The following is a 26546-nucleotide window of genomic DNA, read 5'->3' as shown; positions in this document are numbered from 1 at the left end:
TTAACTTACGGTTTAGGAGTCCCTGGGACGCGATCTACGACGATGACCAGGGCAAAGAGAAGCTGGACGGACGGAAGGCCTGTAACAGGATTCCTGGACACAGCTTGCTGCGGAAAAACTTGTGGATACTGCAAAACCAAGAAGGCGTCTGGGAGAACCCGGAAGTGGATCCTCATTCAACGCTGACCTCGAATGGTATGGAGCCAGGTAAGGGGTGTCCCTTAAATAGGCTAGGAGTAAATAACGAGCCCCTCCCACAATCACAGGCCAGCTGGCCTTAATACAGTGGGTATTAATGTGAGAGGCAAGCATATTTATCATTTACTGTTACTCTTACCTACTCAGTCCTTATTTTTTATTTTATTTACTGAGCTACAATAAAGCACACAGCCCATGGATAAGAATGACTGTTTAAAGATATATTAAAATAAAAATAAAATCTGTATTATGCAAGGTACCTCTAACAAGCTCTATCAAGTCCCATTTTCATCTGATAGCATGATCAAGGTGTGTGTGTGTGTGTGTGTGTGTGTGCACATGCGTTTGCATAATGATAGGACACAATGCAACAGAATATGGACACATTTTTATAAAGGTTAGAAGCTTTATTTTGACTTGAACAATCCACCGTAACACATTTCTTAATGAAGTGCTTACAGATTTCTGAAGTTACAGTTTTATTTGAAATCATATATTTGCTAGAAATAAAAGCAAATCTTGTTTATGTCCACCAAGCGGCAGTTTAGGTATGACAATAGAAGAAATTCTTATAGTACAGATTAAAAAAAAAAAACATTTAACCATTGGCTGCTGAAGAGAGGGGTGACAAGTTCAATGTAATCTTTAAAAATATGTATCAGCCTGACTCAATTATTTTAACTAAATCCCAAATTTATAAACAAGACAAATTTTAAACATTGTTATTTCTGGTGTCATTTTGAAGACTATAAAACTGTAAAAACTGCATTAGCATAATTTTTTAAGGTTTACATAGTTTTGTGTTATCATTTATATTTCTAAGAATTCCCTGAACTTCAGCTGTCCATCTGGTTCAATGCAATTTACAGTGTTTTTGTCTTAAAAAATCTGCTTGCATCTATCTGTAAAGCCCCACAAAAGAAAACAAACTGTAAATCAAGTTAAAAAAATAATATGGAAAATATATTTCCATGTACAAATTCTTATACTCTTAGCAGACCATTAAACCATTCACTGCCAGTCATGTTTACATGTAAAATTGGTTAGGTAGTGAAAGGTTTAATATGCGCATTAAATTTATTAGACAATTGTCTGTTTTTATCTCTACTGTTTACTTAAAGAATTATCATCATATAAAGGCTGCTAAATGTATGTACAAACACACAGATATATATATTTATATACATGTTAGGCTTAAAGAGGAGTCCTATTCTTTCTTTTTAGCAACAGTGAGTTCCACTTTAGGAAGACGGACACCTGCTTTTGTTGCACTATCGTTGCTTGATGATGAAGACACTCTGGACTTACGGGAAGAGAGAGAAGCTCCACTTCCTTGGATATTTTCATCATCACTTAAAGTGACCTCATAAGAACCCTTTGATTTAGATCCCAAGCCACCAAATGTTCCAAATTTGATCTTCGAATGCTTTCCCTTCTTTTTACCCCCCTCTACAGCTAGTGAACCTCCTGCTTCTAATGTGCCACTAGGTGATGAATGTGTTGATTCATCCTTCTCCTCACTTAAAGATGAAGATCTATGTCTTGTCTTTTTGCTGGTAAACAGAGAAAACTCATACTTTGCAGGTTTCTCCACCTCAAGATTAGCAGACCCCAATCCTCCTTCAGCAGAACCTAAAGTGACCTTTGAACTTTGAAAGTCACCCTTTGACCCAGACATCGAAACATCTGGGAGACTAGTATCACCCTTTCCTTTGGATCTAAAGTTCAACTTTGGCATTTTTATTTTAGACTTTTTGACTTTTATGTCACTTTCCTCTAAATCCACATCTGCCTGACCAGACTTTACAAACTGCACATCTGAAGAAGGAAAATCTACATCAACCCCCACCTCCCTTCCTGATGGCTCAAGTCCAGAAGCTGAAAATTTTGGCATCAAAAGTCTGGGAAACGTTATTTTACCAGTAGAACTTTCTAAATTCATATCTATTGGTGTCACATTCAACCCTCCTTCAACTTTATGACCAGTCAGATCACCCTCTACTTGTGTCCCTTCTATTCTCAGACGATCTGCCCCTTTGAAGTATCCTACACCACCTAACAGGTCTCCTTTCAAATCTACACCTTGCCCATTAACATTAATTCCTGGAGCAGAAAATGTACTTCCAGGCGATGTCTGAAATGAAGATCCTTTTATATTGATGTCTAAAGCTACATCTTTACCAGAAATATCAGTCTTTGGTTTAGATACAGAAAAGTCCCCTTTAGGTAACCTTACCTGGGGTCCTTGTAATTGCAATTGTTGACCGGATAATCCAGCCTGCATGCCAATACCTTTCACATTAACACTTGGTAAATCGACTCCAGGTGAACTTCCAAAATTTCCTTCAATTTTTGGTTCTCTCAAACTGATGTCAAGGTTTGACCCAGTTACTTTTGGAAAAGTGATGTCAGTTGCAGAAGTTGTAATTGAAGGGCCTTGGAAGCTAGAATCTTGCTTTGTCGTTTTGAATTTTGTGTCAAAATTAACATCAGCTCCACCTCGGGGGAGGCCTGAAATACCAAATTCTGGCACATTAAATTTGCCACTTATGCCAGAAGTGTCTATGTTGGGAGGATTTATGTCAACAGAGCCTACTTTATCTGCCTTAACATTTGGTCCTTGCAAATTTAAATCAATGTCTGGAACAGAAATTTTGGGTGCAAACATGTCAGCAGAAAGACTGGGTAACTTACTGTTACTACTCATTGCACCAGTTTTGACATCTAGATTAGGGGCTGCTACGTCAATTTTTGGGCCAGATAGGTCAACACTTCCTTTAGAAAGCAAAAGATCTGCACCTGGCACTTCTACTTTTGGGCCTGACATACTGAAACCTGGAAGTTTAAATTTGTTTTTCTTCATCTTTATATCAGGACCTTCAATGTTAACTCCTGAAGTTGTTAAATCAGCTTCCTGCATTTTTACTCCACCACCAATATCTAAATCTGGAGTCTTTATGTCTGCTTTAGGGCTCTGAAGAGAACCATCTCCCTTTAATTTTGGAGACTTTATATCAAACTCCACATCCGGAAAATGAAGTTTTCCAAACAATGGTTTTCGGGTTTTATGAGCTTTCAAGCCAATTTCTGTCTTTACTTCTATATCTCCACCTGGCAAATTTAAATCCACATCAGGTGCATTAAGATTTAGGTCATTATCCGTATTAGGTGTGCTTACATCAAAACCACCCTTTTTGCCTTTTATTTTTGGGCCACTCATGTGAATTTTTGGCATTTTAAATTTTCCCTTTTTCCCCTTACCACTCACACTTACATCAGGTATTTCAGAATCAAAATCTACATCGGGAACAGAAACATCTACAGAGGGGGATTTGACTTCTGCTTTAGGTGACTTAATGCCAAAACCAAACTTTGGTTTCTTAACTTTTGGTACTTTCAAATTACCCTCAGGTAAATCAATATCTACATCAATTTCTGAGCTTTTTAGATCTCCTAACTGTGGTCCAGTGACCTCAAAATCTCCTTTTAGATTTGGATTCTTCAGAGATACATCTCCTTCTAGCTTTGGACCAGAAAGATCTACATCCCCTTTAATTTTGGGTCCTTTCAAACTTATTTCTGGCATTGATACATCTGGTAGGTTCAGTGAAGGCATCTTAAGTTTAGATCCTTTCATCTTACCATCAGGACCCTCAAATTCCACCTCTGGTAGTGCCGTCTCTATCTTAGGACTAGATAGGGCTAGATCTCCTGATATAGCAAAATTTCCTTTAGGTGGGCTAACATCTACATCTAACCCCCCCTTTGGACCAGAGATATCAAATTTGGGCAGTTTAAATTTAGGCATTTTAAGCTTCCCTTCTGAGCCTTTCAGGTTTACATCTCCTATCTGTAAATCAACATCTGGAGCTCCAGCATCCAATTTTGGACCCTTTATGTTAATATTAGGAACTTTTAAGTCTCCTTCAAGGTTGGGACCTTTCACTTTTCCATCAACATCTATTTCAGGAACATCAAGGTCAACTTCTGGGCCCTTGATATTAACTTTGGGTCCTTTCAAATCCCCCTCAACTTTTGGACCTTTCAGATTTAAGTCAAAATCTGGCATGGATAATTTTGGTGTATGGATATTCATTGATGGCATCTTTGGCATCTTTAAATGTGGACCTTTCAACTTCCCTTCAGGGCCTTCTATGTCAATTTCAGGTGGCTTAATATCTACACTTGGCCCAGAAATATCAACATTGCCTTTTGGTAAGCTAACATCTACATTCAGTCCTTCCACTTTTGGCCCTGACATACCAAATTTTGGCATATTAAATTTGGGCATTTTGAATTTTCCTTCAGAGCCTCTCAAATTGATATCTGGTGTCTCTAATTCAACGTCTGGACCTTCAACATTCAACTCAGGACCTTTTATGTCAATATTAGGACCTTTCAAATCACCTTCAATTTTAGGACCTTTTAGATTAAAATCAACATCGGGCATGGACATTTTTGGAAACTGCATTGATGGCAATCCGAACTTGGGACCTTTGACTTTTCCATCAACATCTATGTCAGGGGCATCAAGGTGAACCTCTGGGCACTTGATATCACCTTTGGGTCCTTTCAAATCCCCCTCAACTTTTGGACCTTTCAGATTTAAGTCAAAATCTGGCATGGATAATTTTGGTGTATGGATATTCATTGATGGCATCTTTGGCATCTTTAAATGTGGACCTTTCAACTTCCCTTCAGGGCCTTCTATGTCAATTTCAGGTGGCTTAATATCTACACTTGGCCCAGAAATATCAACATTGCCTTTTGGTAAGCTAACATCTACATTCAGTCCTTCCACTTTTGGCCCTGACATACCAAATTTTGGCATATTAAATTTGGGCATTTTGAATTTTCCTTCAGAGCCTCTCAAATTGATATCTGGTGTCTCTAATTCAACGTCTGGACCTTCAACATTCAACTCAGGACCTTTTATGTCAATATTAGGACCTTTCAAATCACCTTCAATTTTAGGACCTTTTAGATTAAAATCAACATCGGGCATGGACATCTTTGGAATATGCATTGATGGCAATCCGAACTTGGGACCTTTGACTTTTACATCAACATCTATGTCAGGGGCACCAAGGTCAACCTCTGGGCACTTGATATCAACTTTGGGTCCTTTCAAATCTCCCTCAACTTTTGGACCTTTCAGATTTAAGTCTAAATCTGGCATGGATAATTTTGGTGCATGGATATTCATTGATGGCATCTTTGGCATCTTCAAATGTGGACCTTTCAACTTCCCTTCAGGGCCTTCTATGTCAATTTCAGGTGGCTTAATATCTACACTTGGCCCAGAAATATCAACATTGCCTTTTGGTAAGTTCAAATCTACATCCAGTCCTTCCACTTTTGGCCCCGACATACCAAATTTGGGCATTTTAAATTTGGGCATTTTGAATTTTCCTTCAGAGCCTTTCAAATTGACATCTGGTGTCTCTAATTCAATGTCTGGACCTTCAATATCTAACTTAGGACCTTTTATGTCAATATTGGGACCTTTCAAGTCACGTTCAATTTTAGGACCTTTTAGATTTAAATCAACATCGGGCATGGACATTTTTGGAAACTGCATTGATGGCAATCCGAACTTGGGACCTTTGACTTTTCCATCAACATCTATGTCAGGGGCATCAAGGTCAACCTCTGGGCACTTAATATTACCTTTGGGTCCTTTCAAATTTCCCTCAACTTTTGGACCTTTCAGATTTAAGTCAAAATCTGGCATGGATAATTTTGGTGCATGGATATTCATTGATGGCATCTTTAAATGTGGACCTTTCAATTTCCCTTCAGGGCCTTCTATGTCAATTTCAGGTGACTTAATATCTACATTTGGCCCAGAAATATCGACATTGCCTTTTGGTAAGTTCAAATCTACATCCAGTCCTTCCACTTTTGGCCCTGACATACCAAATTTGGGCATTTTAAATTTGGGCATTTTGAATTTTCCTTCAGAGCCTTTTAAATTGACATCTGGTGTCTCTAATTCAAAGTCTGGACCTTCAATATCTAACTCAGGACCTTTTATGTCAATATTGGGACCTTTCAAGTCACCTTCAATTTTAGGACCTTTCAGATTAAAATCAACATCAGGCATGGACATTTTTGGAATATGCATTGATGGCAATCCGAACTTGGGACCTTTGACTTTTCCATCAACATCTATGTCAGGGGCATCAAGGTGAACCTCTGGGCACTTGATATCACCTTTGGGTCCTTTCAAATCTCCCTCAACTTTTGGACCTTTCAGATTTAAGTCAAAATCTGGCATGGATAATTTTGGTGCATGGATATTCATTGATGGCATCTTTGGCATCTTTAAATGTGGACCTTTCAATTTCCCTTCAGGGCCTTCTATGTCAATTTCAGGTGACTTAATATCTACACTTGGCCCAGAAATATCGACATTGCCTTTTGGTAAGTTCAAATCTACATCCAGTCCTTCCACTTTTGGCCCTGACATACCAAATTTGGGCATTTTAAATTTGGGCATTTTGAATTTTCCTTCAGAGCCTTTTAAATTGACATCTGGTGTCTCTAATTCAAAGTCTGGACCTTCAATATCTAACTCAGGACCTTTTATGTCAATATTGGGACCTTTCAAGTCACCTTCAATTTTAGGACCTTTCAGATTAAAATCAACATCAGGCATGGACATTTTTGGAATATGCATTGATGGCAATCCGAACTTGGGACCTTTGACTTTTCCATCAACATCTATGTCAGGGGCATCAAGGTGAACCTCTGGGCACTTGATATCACCTTTGGGTCCTTTCAAATCTCCCTCAACTTTTGGACCTTTCAGATTTAAGTCAAAATCTGGCATGGATAATTTTGGTGCATGGATATTCATTGATGGCATCTTTGGCATCTTTAAATGTGGACCTTTCAATTTCCCTTCAGGGCCTTCCATGTCAATTTCAGGTGGCTTAATATCTACACTTGGCCCAGAAATATCAACATTGCCTTTTGGTAAGTTCAAATCTACATCCAGTCCTTCAACTTTTGGCCCCGACATACCAAATTTGGGCATTTTAAATTTGGGCATTTTGAATTTTCCTTCAGAGCCTTTTAAATTGACATCTGGTGTCTCTAATTCAATGTCTGGACCTTCAATATCTAACTCAGGACCTTTTATGTCAATATTGGGACCTTTCAAGTCACCTTCAATTTTAGGACCTTTTAGATTGAAATCAACATCGGGCATGGACATTTTTGGAAACTGCATTGATGGCAATCCGAACTTGGGACCTTTGACTTTTCCATCAACATCTATGTCAGGGGCATCAAGGTCAACCTCTGGGCACTTGATATCACCTTTGGGTCCTTTCAAATCTCCCTCAACTTTTGGACCTTTCAGATTTAAGTCGAAATCTGGCATGGATAATTTTGGTGCATGGATATTCATTGATGGCATCTTTGGCATCTTTAAATGTGGACCTTTCAATTTCCCTTCAGGGCCTTCTATGTCAATTTCAGGTGGCTTAATATCTACACTTGGCCCAGAAATATCAACACTGCTTTTTGGTAAGTTCAAATCTACATCCAGTCCTTCCACTTTTGGCCCTGACATACCAAATTTGGGCATTTTAAATTTGGGCATTTTAAATTTTCCTTCAGAGCCTTTTAAATTGACATCTGGTGTCTCTAATTCAATGTCTGGACCTTCAATATCTAACTCAGGACCTTTTATGTCAATATTGGGACCTTTCAAGTCACCTTCAATTTTAGGACCTTTTAGATTGAAATCAACATCGGGCATGGACATTTTTGGAAACTGCATTGATGGCAATCCGAACTTGGGACCTTTGACTTTTCCATCAACATCTATGTCAGGGGCATCAAGGTCAACCTCTGGGCACTTGATATCACCTTTGGGTCCTTTCAAATCTCCCTCAACTTTTGGACCTTTCAGATTTAAGTCAAAATCTGGCATGGATATTTTTGGTGCATGGATATTCATTGATGGCATCTTTGGCATCTTTAAATGTGGACCTTTCAATTTCCCTTCAGGGCCTTCTATGTCAATTTCAGGTGGCCTAATATCTACATTTGGCCCAGAAATATCAACATTGCCTTTTGGTAAGTTCAAATCTACATCCAGTCCTTCCACTTTTGGCCCTGACATACCAAATTTGGGCATTTTAAATTTGGGCATTTTAAATTTTCCTTCAGAGCCTTTTAAATTGACATCTGGTGTCTCTAATTCAATGTCTGGACCTTCAATATCTAACTCAGGACCTTTTATGTCAATATTGGGACCTTTCAAGTCACCTTCAATTTTAGGACCTTTTAGATTGAAATCAACATCGGGCATGGACATTTTTGGAAACTGCATTGATGGCAATCCGAACTTGGGACCTTTGACTTTTCCATCAACATCTATGTCAGGGGCATCAAGGTCAACCTCTGGGCACTTGATATCACCTTTGGGTCCTTTCAAATCTCCCTCAACTTTTGGACCTTTCAGATTTAAGTCAAAATCTGGCATGGATATTTTTGGTGCATGGATATTCATTGATGGCATCTTTGGCATCTTTAAATGTGGACCTTTCAATTTCCCTTCAGGGCCTTCTATGTCAATTTCAGGTGGCCTAATATCTACATTTGGCCCAGAAATATCAACATTGCCTTTTGGTAAGTTCAAATCTACATCCAGTCCTTCCACTTTTGGCCCTGACATACCAAATTTGGGCATTTTAAATTTGGGCATTTTGAATTTTCCTTCAGAGCCTTTTAAATTGACATCTGGTGTCTCTAATTCAATGTCTGGACTTTCGAAATCTAACTCAGGACCTTTTATGTCAATATTGGGACCTTTCAAGTCACCTTCAATTTTAGGACCTTTTAGATTGAAATCAACATCGGGCATGGACATTTTTGGAATATGCATTGATGGCAATCTGAACTTTGGACCTTTGACTTTTCCATCAACATCTATGTCAGGGGCATCAAGGTCAACCTCTGGGCACTTGATATCACCTTTGGGTCCTTTCAAATCTCCCTCAACTTTTGGACCTTTCAGATTTAAGTCAAAATCTGGCATGGATATTTTTGGTGCATGGATATTCATTGATGGCATCTTTGGCATCTTTAAATGTGGACCTTTCAATTTCCCTTCAGGGCCTTCTATGTCAATTTCAGGTGGCCTAATATCTACATTTGGCCCAGAAATATCAACATTGCCTTTTGGTAAGTTCAAATCTACATCCAGTCCTTCCACTTTTGGCCCCGACATACCAAATTTGGGCATTTTAAATTTGGGCATTTTGAATTTTCCTTCAGAGCCTTTTAAATTGACATCTGGTGTCTCAAATTCAATGTCTGGGCCTTCAATATCTAACTCAGGACCTTTTATGTCAACATTGGGACCTTTCAAGTCACCTTCAATTTTAGGACCTTTTAGATTGAAATCAATATCGGGCATGGACATTTTTGGAATATGCATTGATGGCAATCCGAACTTGGGACCTTTGACTTTTCCATCAACATCTATGTCAGGGGCATCAAGGTGAACCTCTGGGCATTTGATATCAACTTTGGGTCCTTTCAAATCTCCCTCAACTTTTGGACCTTTTAGATTTAAGTCAAAATCTGGCATGGATAATTTTGGTGCATGGATATTCATTGATGGCATCTTTGGCATCTTTAAATGTGGACCTTTCAACTTCCCTTCAGGGCCTTCTATGTCAATTTCAGGTGGCTTAATATCTACACTTGGGCCAGAAACATCAACACTGCCTTTTGGTAAGCTAACATCTACATCCAGTCCTTCCACTTTTGGCCCTGACATACCAAATTTTGGCATATTAAATTTTGGCATTTTGAATTTTCCTTCAGAGCCTCTCAAATTGATATCTGGTGTCTCTAATTCAACGTCTGGACCTTCAACATTCAACTCAGGACCTTTTATGTCAATATTGGGACCTTTCAAGTCACCTTCAATTTTAGGACCTTTTAGATTGAGATCAACATTGGGCATGGACATTTTTGGAATCTGTATTGATGACAATCCGAACTTGGGACCTTTGACTTTTCCATCAACATCTATGTCAGGGGCATCTAGATCAACCTCTGGGCACTTGATATCAACTTTGGGTCCTTTCAAATCTCCCTCAACTTTTGGACCTTTCAGATTTAAGTCAAAATCTGGCATGGATAATTTTGGTGCATGGATATTCATTGATGGCATCTTTGGCATCTTTAAATGTGGACCTTTCAACTTCCCTTCAGGGCCTTCTATGTCAATTTCAGGTGGCTTAATATCTACACTTGGGCCAGAAACATCAACACTGCCTTTTGGTAAGCTAACATCTACATCCAGTCCTTCCACTTTTGGCCCTGACATACCAAATTTTGGCATATTAAATTTGGGCATTTTGAATTTTCCTTCAGAGCCTCTCAATTTGATATCTGGTGTCTCTAATTCAACGTCTGGACCTTCAACATTCAACTCAGGACCTTTTATGTCAATATTGGGACCTTTCAAGTCACCTTCAATTTTAGGACCTTTTAGATTGAAATCAACATCGGGCATGGACATTTTTGGAAACTGCATTGATGGCAATCCGAACTTGGGACCTTTGTCTTTTCCATCAACATCTATGTCAGGGGCATCAAGGTCAACCTCTGGGCACTTGATATCACCTTTGGGTCCTTTCAAATCTCCCTCAACTTTTGGACCTTTCAGATTTAAGTCGAAATCTGGCATGGATAATTTTGGGGCATGGATATTCATTGATGGCATCTTTGGCATCTTTAAATGTGGACCTTTCAACTTCCCTTCCGGGCCTTCTATGTCAATTTCAGGTGGCTTAATATCTACACTTGGCCCAGAAATGTCAACATTGCTCTTTGGTAAGTTAAAATCTATATCCAGTCCTTCCACTTTTGGCCCTGACATACCAAATTTTGGCATATTAAATTTGGGCATTTTGAATTTTCCTTCAGAGCCTCTCAAATTGATATCTGGTGTCTCTAATTCAACGTCTGGACCTTCAACATTCAACTCAGGACCTTTAATGTCAATATTGGGACCTTTCAAGTCACCTTCAATTTTAGGACCTTTTAGATTGAAATCAACATCGGGCATGGACATTTTTGGAATCTGTATTGATGACAATCCGAACTTGGGCCCTTTGACTTTTCCATCAACATCTATGTCAGGGGCATCTAGATCAACCTCTGGGCACTTGATATCAACTTTGGGTCCTTTCAAATCTCCCTCAACTCTTGGACCTTTCAGATTTAAGTCAAAATCTGGCATGGATAATTTGGGTGCATGGATATTCATTGATGGCATCTTTGGCATCTTTAAATGTGGACCTTTCAACTTCCCTTCCGGGCCTTCTATGTCAATTTCAGGTGGCTTAATATCTACACTTGGGCCAGAAACATCAACATTGCCTTTTGGTAAGCTAACATCTACATTCAGTCCTTCCACTTTTGGCCCTGACATACCAAATTTGGGCATTTTAAATTTGGGCATTTTGAATTTTCCTTCAGAGCCTTTCAAATTGACATCTGGTGTCTCTAATTCAATGTCTGGACCTTCAATATCTAACTCAGGCCCTTTTATGTCAATATTGGGACCTTTCAAGTCACCTTCAATTTTAGGACCTTTTAAACTGAGATCAACATCAGGCATGGACATTTTTGGAAACTGCATTGATGACATTTTAAATTTAGGACCACCTTTAATTTTGCCATCAATATCTATATCTGGTGCAGCCTCTACATCAGGGCTTCTAATATCTATTTTAGGCCCTTTCAAATCGCCTTCAAATTTAGGTTCTTTCAAATTCAATTCTACGTCTGGTACTGACATCTTAGGGCTTGTTATGTTTAATGATGGCATTTTAAATTTTTGAGCTTTACCCTTTGCTTCTAAATTGGGAATGTCCACATCAGGCCCACTAACCTCAACATCAGGTTTTGGAACCTTTATTTCTGCACTGGCTGCTTTACTACCTGAAAAGTTAAACTTTGGAAGCCTGAATTTAGACTTTTTAACCTTTGCGTCAGGTACATCAATGTCTACTTCAGGCAACCCAACTCCTAATTCTGGTCCTTTAAGACTTCCTCCCTTTGCTGTAATATCTAGGTCACCTTTAACTTTTGACCCTTTCAAATTAAGATCTACATCAGGTATGGATATGCTTGGTTTTGAAAATCCCCATGATGGTAACTTAAATTTAGAACCTTTAACTTTACCCTCTGGTAATTCAGCAGATAATGATGAGCTTGGAACCTGCATCTCTGGACCTTTAATTTCAATTTTTGGACCTTTTAGATCTGCTTCAATATTTGCATCTGGTCCATCTATTCCTCCTTTTAATTTGGGTCCTTTCAGATTCAGATCTATGTCAGGCATGGAAACATGCTGTAGGTTTAAATTAACTGACGGCACTTTAACGTTAGGACTTTTAACCTTTCCTCCTGGGATTTCAACTCCTACCTCTGGTGTTTTTACATTCATCTTTGGTCCAGAAATGTCAACATCTACACCAGACCCCTCTGCAGAAGGGCCTGAAAAACCAAATTTTGGCATTTTAAATGTTGGCATTTTCAGTTTCCCTTCAGATAATTCTACATTACCAATGGGTACTTCAAGGTCAAAATCTGGACCTTTTAAATCTCCCTCTAATTTAGGGAGTTTAATTTCAGCATCCCCCAATTCAATATCTCCTCCTGCTTTTATTTTGGGTCCCTTTAAATTAAAATCAATATCAGGCATAGAAATCTTTGGCATTTTAATTTTAGGAGCTTTAAGTTTGCCTTCAGGTCCTTCAATATCTACCTCTGGAGCCTTTACATCAACAGCTGGCCCTTTTAGGTCTACTTCCAAATTAGGAGTAGAAATATCAGCTTCTCCACCCCTCCACTTAGGGCCTTTAATATTCATATCCACATCTGGCATAGACATTTTAGGTAAACTAATATCAAGATCAAGATTGCTTGAGCCTTCAACATGTGGCCCAGAAAATCCAAACTTTGGCATTTTAAATTTAGGCATTTTTAGTTTTCCTTCTGGACTATCAACGTCAGGCATTCCTATATCAATCTCTGGACCCTTTACCCCGCCTTCTACTTTGGGTAATTCATAATCAGTTTTTCCTTTCCAGTTTGGACCTTTCAAATTTAAATCAACATCAGGCATGGACATTTTTGGAAGATTTACAGAGGGCATCCTGAATTTTGGACCTTTTACTTTACCATCAAGATCTACATCTGGGGCTTCTAGGCCTACCTCTGGTGCCTTAATTTCAACTTTAGGGCCCTTTACATCTCCTTCAACTTTGGGACCTTTAAGATTAATGTCAAAATCAGGCATGGACATTTTTGGAAGCTGTGCAGAGGGCATCCTGAATTTTGCACCTTTTACTTTGCCATCAAGGTTTACATCTGGGGCTTCTAGGTCTACCTCTGGTGCCTTAATGTCAACTTTAGGGCCTTTTACATCTCCTTCAACTTTAGGACCTTTAAGATTAATGTCAAAATCAGGCATGGACATTTTTGGAAGATTTACAGAGGGCATCCTGAATTTTGGACCTTTTACTTTGCCATCAAGGTTTACATCGGGGGCTTCTAGATCTACCTCTGGTGCCTTAATGTCAACTTTAGGGCATTTTACATCTCCTTCAACTTTAGGACCTTTAAGATTAATGTCAAAATCAGGCATGGACATTTTTGGAAGATGTGCAGAGGGCATCCTGAACTTTGGACCTTTTACTTTGCCATCAAGGTTTATATCTGGGGCTTCTAGGTCTACCTCTGGTGCCTTAATGTCAACTTTAGGGCATTTTACATCTCCTTCAACTTTAGGACCTTTAAGATTAATGTCAAAATCAGGCATGGACATTTTTGGTAGATTTACAGAGGGCATTCTGAATTTTGGACCTTTTACTTTGCCATCAAGGTTTACATCGGGGGCTTCTAGGTCTACCTCTGGTGCCTTAATGTCAACTTTAGGGCCTTTTACATCTCCTTCAACTTTAGGACCTTTAAGATTAATGTCAAAATCAGGCATGGACATTTTTGGAAGCTGTGCAGAGGGCATCCTGAATTTTGCACCTTTTACTTTGCCATCAAGGTTTACATCTGGGGCTTCTAGGTCTACCTCTGGTGCCTTAATGTCAACTTTAGGGCATTTTACATCTCCTTCAACTTTAGGACCTTTAAGATTAATGTCAAAATCAGGCATGGACATTTTTGGTAGATTTACAGAGGGCATTCTGAATTTTGGACCTTTTACTTTGCCATCAAGGTTTACATCGGGGGCTTCTAGGTCTACCTCTGGTGCCTTAATGTCAACTTTAGGGCCTTTTACATCTCCTTCAACTTTAGGACCTTTAAGATTAATGTCAAAATCAGGCATGGACATTTTTGGAAGCTGTGCAGAGGGCATCCTGAATTTTGCACCTTTTACTTTGCCATCAAGGTTTACATCTGGGGCTTCTAGGTCTACCTCTGGTGCCTTAATGTCAACTTTAGGGCCTTTTACATCTCCTTCAACTTTAGGACCTTTAAGATTAATGTCAAAATCAGGCATGGACATTTTTGGAAGCTGTGCAGAGGGCATCCTGAATTTTGCACCTTTTACTTTGCCATCAAGGTTTACATCTGGGGCTTCTAGGTCTACCTCTGGTGCCTTAATGTCAACTTTAGGGCATTTTACATCTCCTTCAACTTTAGGACCTTTAAGATTAATGTCAAAATCAGGCATGGACATTTTTGGTAGATTTACAGAGGGCATTCTGAATTTTGGACCTTTTACTTTACCATCAAGATCTACATCTGGGGCTTCTAGGTCTACCTCTGGTGCCTTCATTTCAACTTTAGGGCCTTTTACATCTCCTTCAACTTTAGGACCTTTAAGATTAATGTCAAAATCAGGCATGGACATTTTTGGAAGATTTACAGAGGGCATCCTGAATTTTGCACCTTTTACTTTGCCATCAAGGTTTACATCTGGGGCTTCTAGGTCTACCTCTGGTGCCTTAATGTCAACTTTAGGGCATTTTACATCTCCTTCAACTTTAGGACCTTTAAGATTAATGTCAAAATCAGGCATGGACATTTTTGGAAGATGTGCAGAGGGCATCCTGAACTTTGGACCTTTTACTTTGCCATCAAGGTTTATATCTGGGGCTTCTAGGTCTACCTCTGGTGCCTTAATGTCAACTTTAGGGCATTTTACATCTCCTTCAACTTTAGGACCTTTCAGATTAATGTCAAAATCAGGCATGGACATTTTTGGAAGATTTACAGAGGGCATTCTGAATTTCGGACCTTTTACTTTGCCATCAAGGTTTACGTCTGGGGCTTCTAGGTCTACCTCTGGTGCCTTAATGTCAACTTTAGGGCATTTTACATCTCCTTCAACTTTAGGACCTTTAAGATTAATGTCAAAATCAGGCATGGACATTTTTGGAAGCTGTGCAGAGGGCATCCTGAATTTTGCACCTTTTACTTTGCCATCAAGGTTTACATCTGGGGCTTCTAGGTCTACCTCTGGTGCCTTAATGTCAACTTTAGGGCATTTTACATCTCCTTCAACTTTAGGACCTTTAAGATTAATGTCAAAATTAGGCATGGACATTTTTGGAAGATGTGCAGAGGGCATCCTGAATTTTGGACCTTTTACTTTGCCATCAAGGTTTACATCTGGGGCTTCTAGGTCTACCTCTGGTGCCTTAATGTCAACTTTAGGGCCTTTTACATCTCCTTCAACTTTAGGACCTTTCAGATTAATGTCAAAATCAGGCATGGACATTTTTGGAAGATTTACAGAGGGCATTCTGAATTTTGGACCTTTTACTTTGCCATCAAGGTTTACGTCTGGGGCTTCTAGGTCTACCTCTGGTGCCTTAATGTCAACTTTAGGGCCTTTTACATCTCCTTCAACTTTAGGACCTTTAAGATTAATGTCAAAATCAGGCATGGACATTTTTGGAAGCTGTGCAGAGGGCATTCTGAATTTTGGACCTTTTACTTTGCCATCAAGGTTTACATCTGGGGCTTCTAGGTCTACCTCTGGTGCCTTAATGTCAACTTTAGGGCCTTTTACATCTCCTTCAACTTTAGGACCTTTAAGATTAATGTCAAAATCAGGCATGGACATTTTTGGAAGATTTACAGAGGGCATCCTGAATTTTGGACCTTTTACTTTACCATCAAGATCTACATCTGGGGCTTCTAGGTGTACATCTGGTGCCTTCATTTCAACGTTAGGGCATTTTACATCTCCTTCAACTTTAGGACCTTTAAGATTAATGTCAAAATCAGGCATGGACATTTTTGGAAGATGTGCAGAGGGCATCCTGAATTTTGGACCTTTTACTTTGCCATCAAGGTTTACATCTGGGGCGTCTATGTCGATCTCTGGTGCCTTAATGTCAACTTTAGGAATTGTCACATCTCCTTCAATCTTCGGACCTTTCACAGTTAGCTCGGGCTTAGATAACTTGGGCCGATTGAAATTTATTGAGGGCATTTTAAATTTGGAGCCTTTTACTTTAACATCAGGGCCAGAGACATCTAATTCTGGTTCAGACAAATCAAGATCAGCTTTAGGAATATCAACATCCAGTCCAGTAGATTCAACACTAGATCCTGAAAATCCAAACTTTGGCATTTTAAATTTGGGAATTCTCACTTTTCCTTCTGGACCTTCTAGATCAACACCTGTCATATCTGCATTAAACTCTGCACCCTTTAAGTCAAAATTAAGACCTTTTACCTCTCCTTCTGCTTTGGGTAACAAAATATCTGCCCCTCCTTTCCAATTTGGGCCTCTCATATTCAAATCAACATCAGGCATAGAAATTTGGGGAAAATTAACTGAAGGCATTTTCAATTTTGAACCTTTTACTTTCCCATCTATGTCTACTTCAGGAGCATTAAGGTCCACCTTAGGCCCCTTCATGTCAATTTTGGGACCCTTGATGTCCCCTTCCAACTTAGAATTTTTTAAATTGATGTCAAATTCTGGCATAGTCATTTTTGGTACAGATACTGATGGCATCTTGAATTTTGGACCTTTCACCTTATCATCGACTTCTACATATGGGACTTTAAAATCAACTTCAGGGGCCTTAATGTCAATGTTAGGGCCTTTTAGATCTCCTTCAATTTTAGGACCTTTCATACTCAGATCAAAATCAGGCTTAGATATTTTTGGTAAATTAAAATTCATAGAGGGCATTTCTAATTTAGGACCCTTCAACTTAACTTCAGGTGTTTCAACATCTAGTCCACACACATCAAGATTAGCTGTAGGAAGACTAATATCACCTTCAGAACCTTCAACATTTTGTCCTGAAAAACCAAACTTTGGCATCTTAAGCTTTCCTTCTGAACCTTTCAGAATAATATCAGGTGATTCTAAGTCAACTTCCTGAGTCCTAATATTTAAATTTCCCTCTAGCTTTGGCCCCTTTAGGTTTAGATCAACATCAGGCATACGCATTTTCGGAAGTTCTACCTCAGATGCCTTAATATCAACTTTAGGGCCTTTTATATCTTCAACTTTTGGACCTTTCAGATTAATGTCAAAATCAGGCATGGGTATTTTTGGGAGAATTACTGAAGGCATCTTGCTTTTGGGACCTTTTACTTTACCATTAAGTTCTACATCTGGGGCTTGAAGGTCAACTTCTGGGGTCTTAATAGCAACTTTTTGACCTTTTGCATCTTCAAATTTAGGACCTTTAACATTAAGATCAACCTCAGGTACCTTTGATAAACTGATATTTACAGACTGTGTATTAAGTTTAGAGCTATCAACATCTATTTTGGCATCAATGGTACTTACATCCAGTTTGGGTAGGTCTACATCAACACGTCTTCCATCCAAGTTTGACTCAGAAATCCCAAACTTTGGCATTTTAAATGTGGGCATACTAAGCTTACTTTCTGGAGATCCTAGGTTAATTTTTGCGGCTTCAAATTCAACTTCTGGTACTTTAATACTATCACTGACACTTTCCAGATTTCCTTCTATTGTAGGACCTTTCAGTTTAGTTTCAGATTTTGGAAGTTGCACTGGTGGCACTTTAAATTTTAAACCTTCAACTTTTCCACCAATATTCATATCTGTGGCATCTAGGTCAGCTGTGGGACCCATAATGTTAATTTTAGGTTTTGAAATATCAATTTCTTTACAGCCTTTCAAAGTAAGATTCATAGCAGGCTCAGATATTTTCGGCAAAGAGACACTTACAGATGACTTAGCTAGGTGACCTTCTTCAACATTCCCAAACTGACTTTTAATGTCTAGAGCTTGAGGTTTTAAATTACCTACTATATCAGCTTGATGGTCTGATGGATTAATCCCACCTTTTGATTCTGACAACGTGAATTTAGGCAAATTAAATTTAGGCATTTTTAGCCCTCCCTCCAAACCACCCACATCTGCAATTTCTACAGGTCCCTCCTTACCCTCAATGGAAACGTTCGAACCTTTAATTCCAACACCTTTAGTTGCAATGCTAGCCTCTGGAAACTTAACACCAAATTTTAAATCATGTTCACTCTCAATACCTGAAATCTCAGTCCCCATCCTCCTACTAGGACCTTTTGTATCTATCCTTACATTTGGCATGGAAAGTTTTGGTACATTAACCCCCCATGTCTCGCTTTTACCCTCTGGCAAATTTGTTCCTTGAAGTGTCAATTCAGGTTGGGTAGTCTCATCATTTGTTTCTGAGAAACCAAATTTTGGCACTTTAAATGAAGGCATGCTTATCTTGCCCACAGAGTTTTCCAGCTCTACATCAGTTCCTTTCAAATTTACAATTGGTCCTGTCACATTTACCTTAGAAATATTTGCTTTTCCTTCAAATCCTGAAGTGATGTCCACATTAGCACCAGTAGTTGCTAATCCCTCTTGACTAGATTGACTGAGCTTGAACTGAGTGTCTAACTTTGGTCCCATAGATGTAAAGTTTGACATCTTAATATTTTCACCTTGGAGCGCTATTTCTATCGATTTACCACTTTTATCCTGACTGTGTAAGTCTATTTTAGGTGTTTGAATATTTCCACTTACATTGGCAAACTGGGATTGTGTAGAAGAAATGTTTATATCTGTTTCTGGCATTCTAACACTTGTGTTTAAGGTTCCACTTTTCAGACTCTCGGGCGCTTTTACATCAAGCTGCAAACCTTTTACTGTTGTACTAGATGTTTGGAAGCCAATTTTAGAAGTTGTGCTCTGACTTTCTTTGATATTCACAGCTGACTTTGTTGAAGTATCACGATCAGGTGTTTTTACCTCAAGTCCAATCTCTTCAGAAGCACCCATAAAATTAGGGCTTCTAAAATCAATATGTTCTGCCCCAAATCTGGATGTTTTGACATCAATTTTCTTTTCATAACTTTGGAATTTTGGCCCAGAAATACTTAAATCTGGCACATGTATGCCTGCAGAGGCTAGTTTGCCAACTTGAGAATTAGCATCATTTTTACCTTCAGGAAATGCAAATTGTCCTTTGTATCTCGCAGTAGTGGTGTGAACATTCAAAGAATCTCCTGGAAGGGAAACACTGGACTCTCCACTTGTTTGCAAGCTTTTCCCAGATACATCAATACCAGGAATTTTGATCATGGTTTTACCCTCTTCTGTCTCAACACTAGTTTTTGAAATCTCTGTTATTTCATGACGAGGAATCTTGATTTTGTATTCAGGGCTACTTATATCAATCTCTTTTGAGTCTGTTGAGCCAGTCACATCCACAGTATAAGCTGTAACCTTCCTTGTAACGGTGATGGTCCTTGTCTGGGTCTCTGGTTCTAGAGTCTCATCAGACTTCAAACGTGGCTTAATTTTTTTGGTGTAAATTCGTTTGTACTCTTCATCATCTCCACTCTGTGAGATAAAAAACAAAAATTTATTTACCTGAAATTTTCATTTCCTGTAGTCGTAGGCAGCACAGTCACAAATGGGTTAAAGTCTTCTAGGTACAACTAGACAGAGACAGGTTAATGATGATCAATCAATTAACCAATCATTATGGCACCTAAAAGCTGACCAGGAGGAAGTCGCCAGTGTATTTTCATAAAGCAATATTCAATTGTTTAAAGAGCGGGAAAGCTGTGCTACCTACAGACTACAAGAAATGTAGTCACAAATGGGACTTACAAAACAGAGTTCAAGTGGTGGGACAAAAGACTACATTCAATATTCTATGGTAAATAGAGACGTATGGAGTAAGAATGTCTAGCCTATAATTTCCCATCAAGAATGAAAACACTGAACATGCCGCAGTGTTGCAGATTTGTTTCAGTGGTATGTGCCCCAGTTTAGTGCAGGAGATGGCATTGGAGCAGGTAGAGTGACTGATGAAACTGGTTGCACTGCTCAACAGATCCCTTGACTCACCGCACTAGAGGCATTACTTGCTCTCTGAGCCTTAATGAGACCTTGATGCTGAAGAAACAGGGCTTCAAACTTTCTAAAGATATTTTAAGACAGTCCTCCTGACATCAAGGTGCTGCCATTCCTACTTCTCTTAACCACCTCCCAAATGCCCATAGACTATAAATGTCCTGAGCAGTCGGGTTTATCTCTGAATGGACGTTTGGAAACGTCCTTTCAGAGATTGCAGCTGCATGCTAATTGTGCTGTTGCTGTAGTAGGGGTCCGCTTGAAGTGACCGCAGGGATCCCCACAGAGAAGGCATGGTCCGTTACTGTGTGTCCCTGCCTTGTAGATTGCTGTACACACAGTGCTGAATGAGCACTGTGTATACAGCAAGGAAGTGATGTGCTGCTTCCTGCTCCAGCCCGGCGATTCCATAGACCACAATCAGATCTGCAATGAGACTGAAGGAAGTTAAATGTCCCCCAAAAGTCTTGGATGACCTTATGGGGGTTATAAAGTTTAAAATAAAAAAATTAAAAGTGTTTTATAAAAATAAAAAAGTTTTGCATGTAAAAATGAAACCCTTTTCGCAATTAAGTAATTTAAACATTTTTTAAAATAGAAAAAAATAGACATATTTGATATCGCCATGTACGTAATGACTGGCTCTATAAAAATATCACATGATCTACCGCATCAAGTGAACGGTGTAAAATAAATAAATAAACATTACGTCAACACTGCTTTCTTCAGTCACCTCACCTCCCAAAAAACAATTCATTCAATTGATCAATTGTCACCTTATTTCGCAAAAAGTGATCCCTCATACCACAGCAAGAATTTTTTTTTTTTTAAATATGGCTCTTAGAAAAGTGGCAACGCATGAACATGATTTTATTTTCTAAAAATTATCTTATTGTGTAAAACGTAAAAACATAGACATATGATCTATAAAAATATCACATGATCTACCCCATCAAATGGACGGCATAAAAAAAGTTTAATATACACCAAACAGCTTTGTGACCTCACCTCGCAAAAAATTTGATAAAAAGCAAATCGGGAAACCAAATGTACCCCAAAATGGTGGCAATAAAAACTACAGCTTGTCCAACAAAAAAAATAAGCCCTCACGCAGCTCAGTCAACAAAAACTAAAAAAGTTATCACTCTTAAAAACCATTTAATCAATTTCCATGTTAGAAAATCCCAAACCCAAACAACAGTTTACGACCAAAATTGGGGTGTTACTGTATTCAGGAGAAAATAGGTAACAAATTGTGGGGTGATAGTCTGTTACCCTTTGTGAAAAAGAAAGTTTGGGCTTAAATAACCATTTTCGTGTAAAAAAAAAAATATATTTTTCAATCTTAGTACCAAGTGTTCTAAATTATATGAAATGCCTGTTGGGTCAAAGTATTGACTACACTCCTTAAAAATTCCTTGGGTGATTTAGTTTGCACAATGTGGTCACTTTTGGGGTTTTCACTGTGGAGGTACCTTAGGGTCTTTTAAAATGCAACATGGTGCATACTAGCAAAATCTGCCCTCTAAACACAATAGGCACCCTATCCTTGCCTTTTGAGCCCTGCCGTGTACTCATACAGCAGTTTACGACCATATATGGGGTGTTTCTGCAAACTGCAGAATTGGGGTAATAAATATTCAGGTTGGTTTTTTCCTTGTTAATCCTTGATGTTCTACAGAAAAAAATGGATTAACATGGAAAGTCTGAAAAAAAAGTGAAATTTTACCTTCATTTTCCTTTAATTCTTGTGGAATTAAATACTTAAAGGGTTAACAACATTTCTAAAACCAGTTTTGAATAATTTGATGGGTGTAATTTCTAAAATGGAGTAATTTGTGGGTGATTTCTAATATGTCAGCTCTTCAAAGTGACTTTAGAACTGAACTGGTCCTTAAAAAAGTTGATTTTGGAGATTGTCTTGAAAAGAAGAATGTCTATATTCAAGGAAGATCACTATACCACTAAGCTATAGCGTTACCACATAGAGATGCATTGTTTTCTATGCTTATAAACACATATCACTGGTATCTTTATAATTAAATATTTTGTGCCTGTGAATAAAGCAGTGATCTGTAGATTTGCAGTGTGGTGAAGCTATGGTACGGGGGGTGTATAATACACACAGTAGATATGTGTAAGCCTGGACACAGCTCTGCCCTCTGCATGATTATGCCTAGACCTGTCAGTCAAGTGGGGGAGGGAGTGTGCAGAGCACAGGGGGTGTTACATAGCAGTGCTCAGAATATTCAGCCCTGCCTCTTAGTGCTCGAATTGCTAATTTGCATATTAATGAAAAAACACATAGAAACATAGAATGTGTCGGCAGATAAGAACCATTTGGCCCATCTAGTCTGCCCAATATACTGAATACTATGAATAGCCCTTGGCCCTATCTTATATGAAGGATGGTCTTATGCCTATCCCATGCATGCTTAAACTCCTTCACTGTATTTGCAGCTACCACTTCTGCAGGAAGGCTATTCCATGCATCCACTACTCTCTCAGTAAAGTAATACTTCCTGATATTACTTTCAAACCTTTGCCCCTCTAATTTAAAACTATGTCCTCTTGTAGCAGTTTTTCTTCTTTTAAATATTCTCTCCTCTTTTACCTTGTTGATTCCCTTTATGTATTAAAAAGTTTATTCGTCTTTCTTCCAAGCTATACATGTTAAGGTCCTTTAATCTTTCTTGGTAAGTTTTATCCTGCAATCCATGTACTAGTTTAGTAGCTCTTCTCTGAACTTTCTCCAAAGTATCAATATCCTTCTGGAGATATGGTCTCCAGTACTGAGCACAATACTCCAAATGAGGTCTCACTAGTGTTCTGTAGAGCAGCATGAGCACCTCCCTCTTTCTACTGGTAATGCCTCTTGCTATACACCCAAACATTCTGCTAGCATTTCCTGCTGCTCTATGACATGGTCTGCCTACCTTAAAGTCTTCTGAAATAATGACTCCTAAATCCCTTTCCTCAGATACTGAGGTTAGGACTGTATCACTGATTGTATATTCTGCTCTTGGGATTTTTACGCCCCAGGTGCATTATCTTGCACTTATCAACATTAAATTTTAGCTGCCAGATTTTTGACCATTCCTCTAGTTTTTCTAAATCCTTTTCCATTTGGTGTATCCCTCCAGGAACATCAAGCCTGTTATAAATCTTTGGGTCATCAGCAAAAAGACACACCTTACCATCGAGACCTTCTGCAATTTCGCTGATAAAGATATTAAACAATATGGGTTCCAGAACAGATCCCTGAGGTACCCCAACACAAATCTCTGCAGCCGTTTAACATACAGACAAAAGAAAGTTATCGTTTAATCAGCAAGATGAGCCCTACCAGGAAGTATGGCTGGTTTTATAGGGTTGATCCTGGTGACAGATTCAAATTTAGAGAATAGTGAATTTTTCCAAATTTTTGGACTTTTTTAAATATATAAAGGCAAAATATATTGACTCAAATTTACCTTTCACATGATGTACAATCTCAGAATGGTTAGAATAAGTAAAAAGCATTCCAACGTTATTACCACATAAAGTGACATGTCAGATTTGCAAAATTAGGCTAAATTGCCTGGTCTGGAAGGGGTTAAACTTGTTGATCTTAGGTCTCTGAAAAAAGGTCCCTTGCATGACAAATTCTGTAGATTTCCAATATGCCTTATAGAGGTGATGACAAGTATAGAAAAAAAAATCTTGGCTATGATGAATCTGATGTTTAATCAGTGCAGCTAACACTACAGACAGCCACAACAAGCTGTAGGCAATGAAGAGCTAGATTGCATAAAACTAGGTGGGCGTCAAAAACACAACATGCGTAGATAGTTCCATTATACCTTATCTCCGAGTAGGCTTCACTACTGGTTTTGGCTCACAATAACTGATCGAAATAACTCACCAAATAACTGAAATGTGGACTCAGCCTTGGGCTCTGAAGAAAAGAACTGACAAGATGGCGGTTATAAATCTTGCTTGGCAACTGCGCATCCTTAGGGTTTTTTTCCCTATAATATATTACACAGAAATATCCTGAACCTTCAGGCAGCTAACATAGAATTAACAACCTCAGTGGAAATCCTAGGTATAAAAGTTAGTCCTTGCTAGCTACCACACGATGAGACACAACCTATGTAGATGAAGAAGATTCTTCTTCTGGAAGATAAGGCCCAACATATCTGACAGGCTTCTGTAACTATCCTTTGAGTGTGACCACAAAAAACGGGAAGCAGTCCATGCAAGGCCATCATGGGAGAATGGCCATGATTTCTGCCTGCTTCTCTTCCTGAGCACTAGCTACAATAATGGAAGCTATGGAGATATATATATATGTAGATACATGCTTCTCCTCCCAGCATATTGAGAAATAGTCAGTTTTTTTTACTTCATTATCAGAGAGAAGATTATAGCTCTGGATAAAGCTCCTTGCAGCTGTTTATTGATATAAACCATTTAGTAAAGGAAGCTTAAAAGTGAGCTAAGGCCAGTCTGACAGCCCTGTGAGATCTTTCCAGTTGGATGAAAACCTCTTCTGATTATGCCATATTTTGTGGACTCACATCTGTTACCATGCGTACCCAAGTCTCAGGCAGAGGAAAAAGTGAGGACTTTTCTGAGGCTGGGGAATCAGGAAGTTGCTCCATACCATATGCCTGGGTTTTAGCCACCACTTCAGCCTTTGGTGAATTAAAGGAGACATCCAAAAACTTCTTATGTAGGCTTTTGAGGCATCTTTTTCATGGGGTGTATATTGTATTGGGGGAAGTGAATGTTAGTCCAGCGCTCCATGCCTGCGCTGCTGGCCCTACATGCAGATATGGGTGCTGGGCTCCCTCATTCCTTTCAGCTTCCTTTCATTAGGAAAGCACCTCCTGAATAGAAGGTCTCCCATCCAGACCAGACCCTAAGCTCTGCTTAGCTTTAAACATAATGCAGACTGGACCTATTCAGGACTGAGAGGCTGCCTATTGCTAGGTGTATACAGCATATTGAACTAAAAGGTGAAAATCACCATCCCAACACCAGGTAGCACACAGTGCATGAAAGAACCGAACATGAATCTGAACCCTTGTTCCTCAGTATAGAGTCAGATGCTCTAATGGCTGATCTGTCCTGGCTTGTTCACGGTAAAGACAGTTTTGAGGCATGCATTGACCTGGAGTCTGGGTGCTCAATCCTTCCCCCCTGCCTGAAGGCACAGGAACCAAGGGCAGGTTAGGGGATTACAAGGCTTCCCAACCTATCGCCTGAGGGCAAGCGGGCACTGAATCAGCCAGTGCAGTATCTGCCATCTCCCTGAGAAGGTTTCCCTATCATTCCCATAGGGGGAAGGCTGGCCATGAGCTATTTGCTGGAGAAATGCACCCAGTATTTCAATAAAGAGAGAGTAGTACTCCAGTGACTTGTAGACGGATGCACCACTCATTCAGCACCCCTCAGCCAGGTGGTGGATGCATGAGAGAGAGGACACATGGTGGTGGATCCATGAGAGAGAGGACACATGGTGGTGGATGCATGAGATTTGCATACACAAATCCAGGGGAGGAGCAGCCTATCAAGTAAGGAGATGAAACCAGAGGTAAACGTTCTCCTTGCAATCAAGAGACGCAGTGGCTGGGACACTTAAGAGGGAAAGCACCATCTTGAATTGCCTTCAGGCAGAGGGACTGAAACACAGCACAGTATGCAACCTGAGCACCAACGAATGACTCCACACCGTATTGCTGACATGCCGTAGTGCACCTAACTGTCAAAGAAGGGAGGCAATAAACAGACAGGGAGCCTGAAGGCTTGGAGAGTGCTGGAGAATTTTCGGTAAAAGGCGAAATGCAGTAGGACCTTGTCTCCATCATGATCTAGAGAGAAATAAAATACACTGGCTCCTTCCTCCTGCTATAGGGGCTATAGTGATTGGTTAATTGATTGATCATTACTGCTTATTAACCTG

At 39.2% G+C, this 26546-nt stretch overlaps 1 protein-coding gene across 1 annotated transcript in view; it reads right to left on the bottom strand.

The window, feature by feature from the left end:
- Positions 1-584: 584 nt before the first annotated feature.
- AHNAK (AHNAK nucleoprotein) overlaps positions 585-26546 on the bottom strand; it is a 63916-nt gene continuing 37954 nt past the window's right edge. Inside the window, exon 5 of the mRNA XM_044270289.1 lies at positions 585-20077. Within this exon, the coding sequence (XP_044126224.1) occupies positions 1406-20077 (18672 nt within the window). The 3' untranslated portion in view covers positions 585-1405. The remainder of the gene's footprint in view (positions 20078-26546) is intronic.

Source organism: Bufo gargarizans, chromosome 10 (assembly GCF_014858855.1).
Source record: "Bufo gargarizans isolate SCDJY-AF-19 chromosome 10, ASM1485885v1, whole genome shotgun sequence".
Lineage (NCBI taxonomy): Eukaryota > Metazoa > Chordata > Amphibia > Anura > Bufonidae > Bufo > Bufo gargarizans.
Note: the sequence above shows the minus strand (reverse complement) of the source record. Positions and strands in the feature narration are given on the sequence as shown.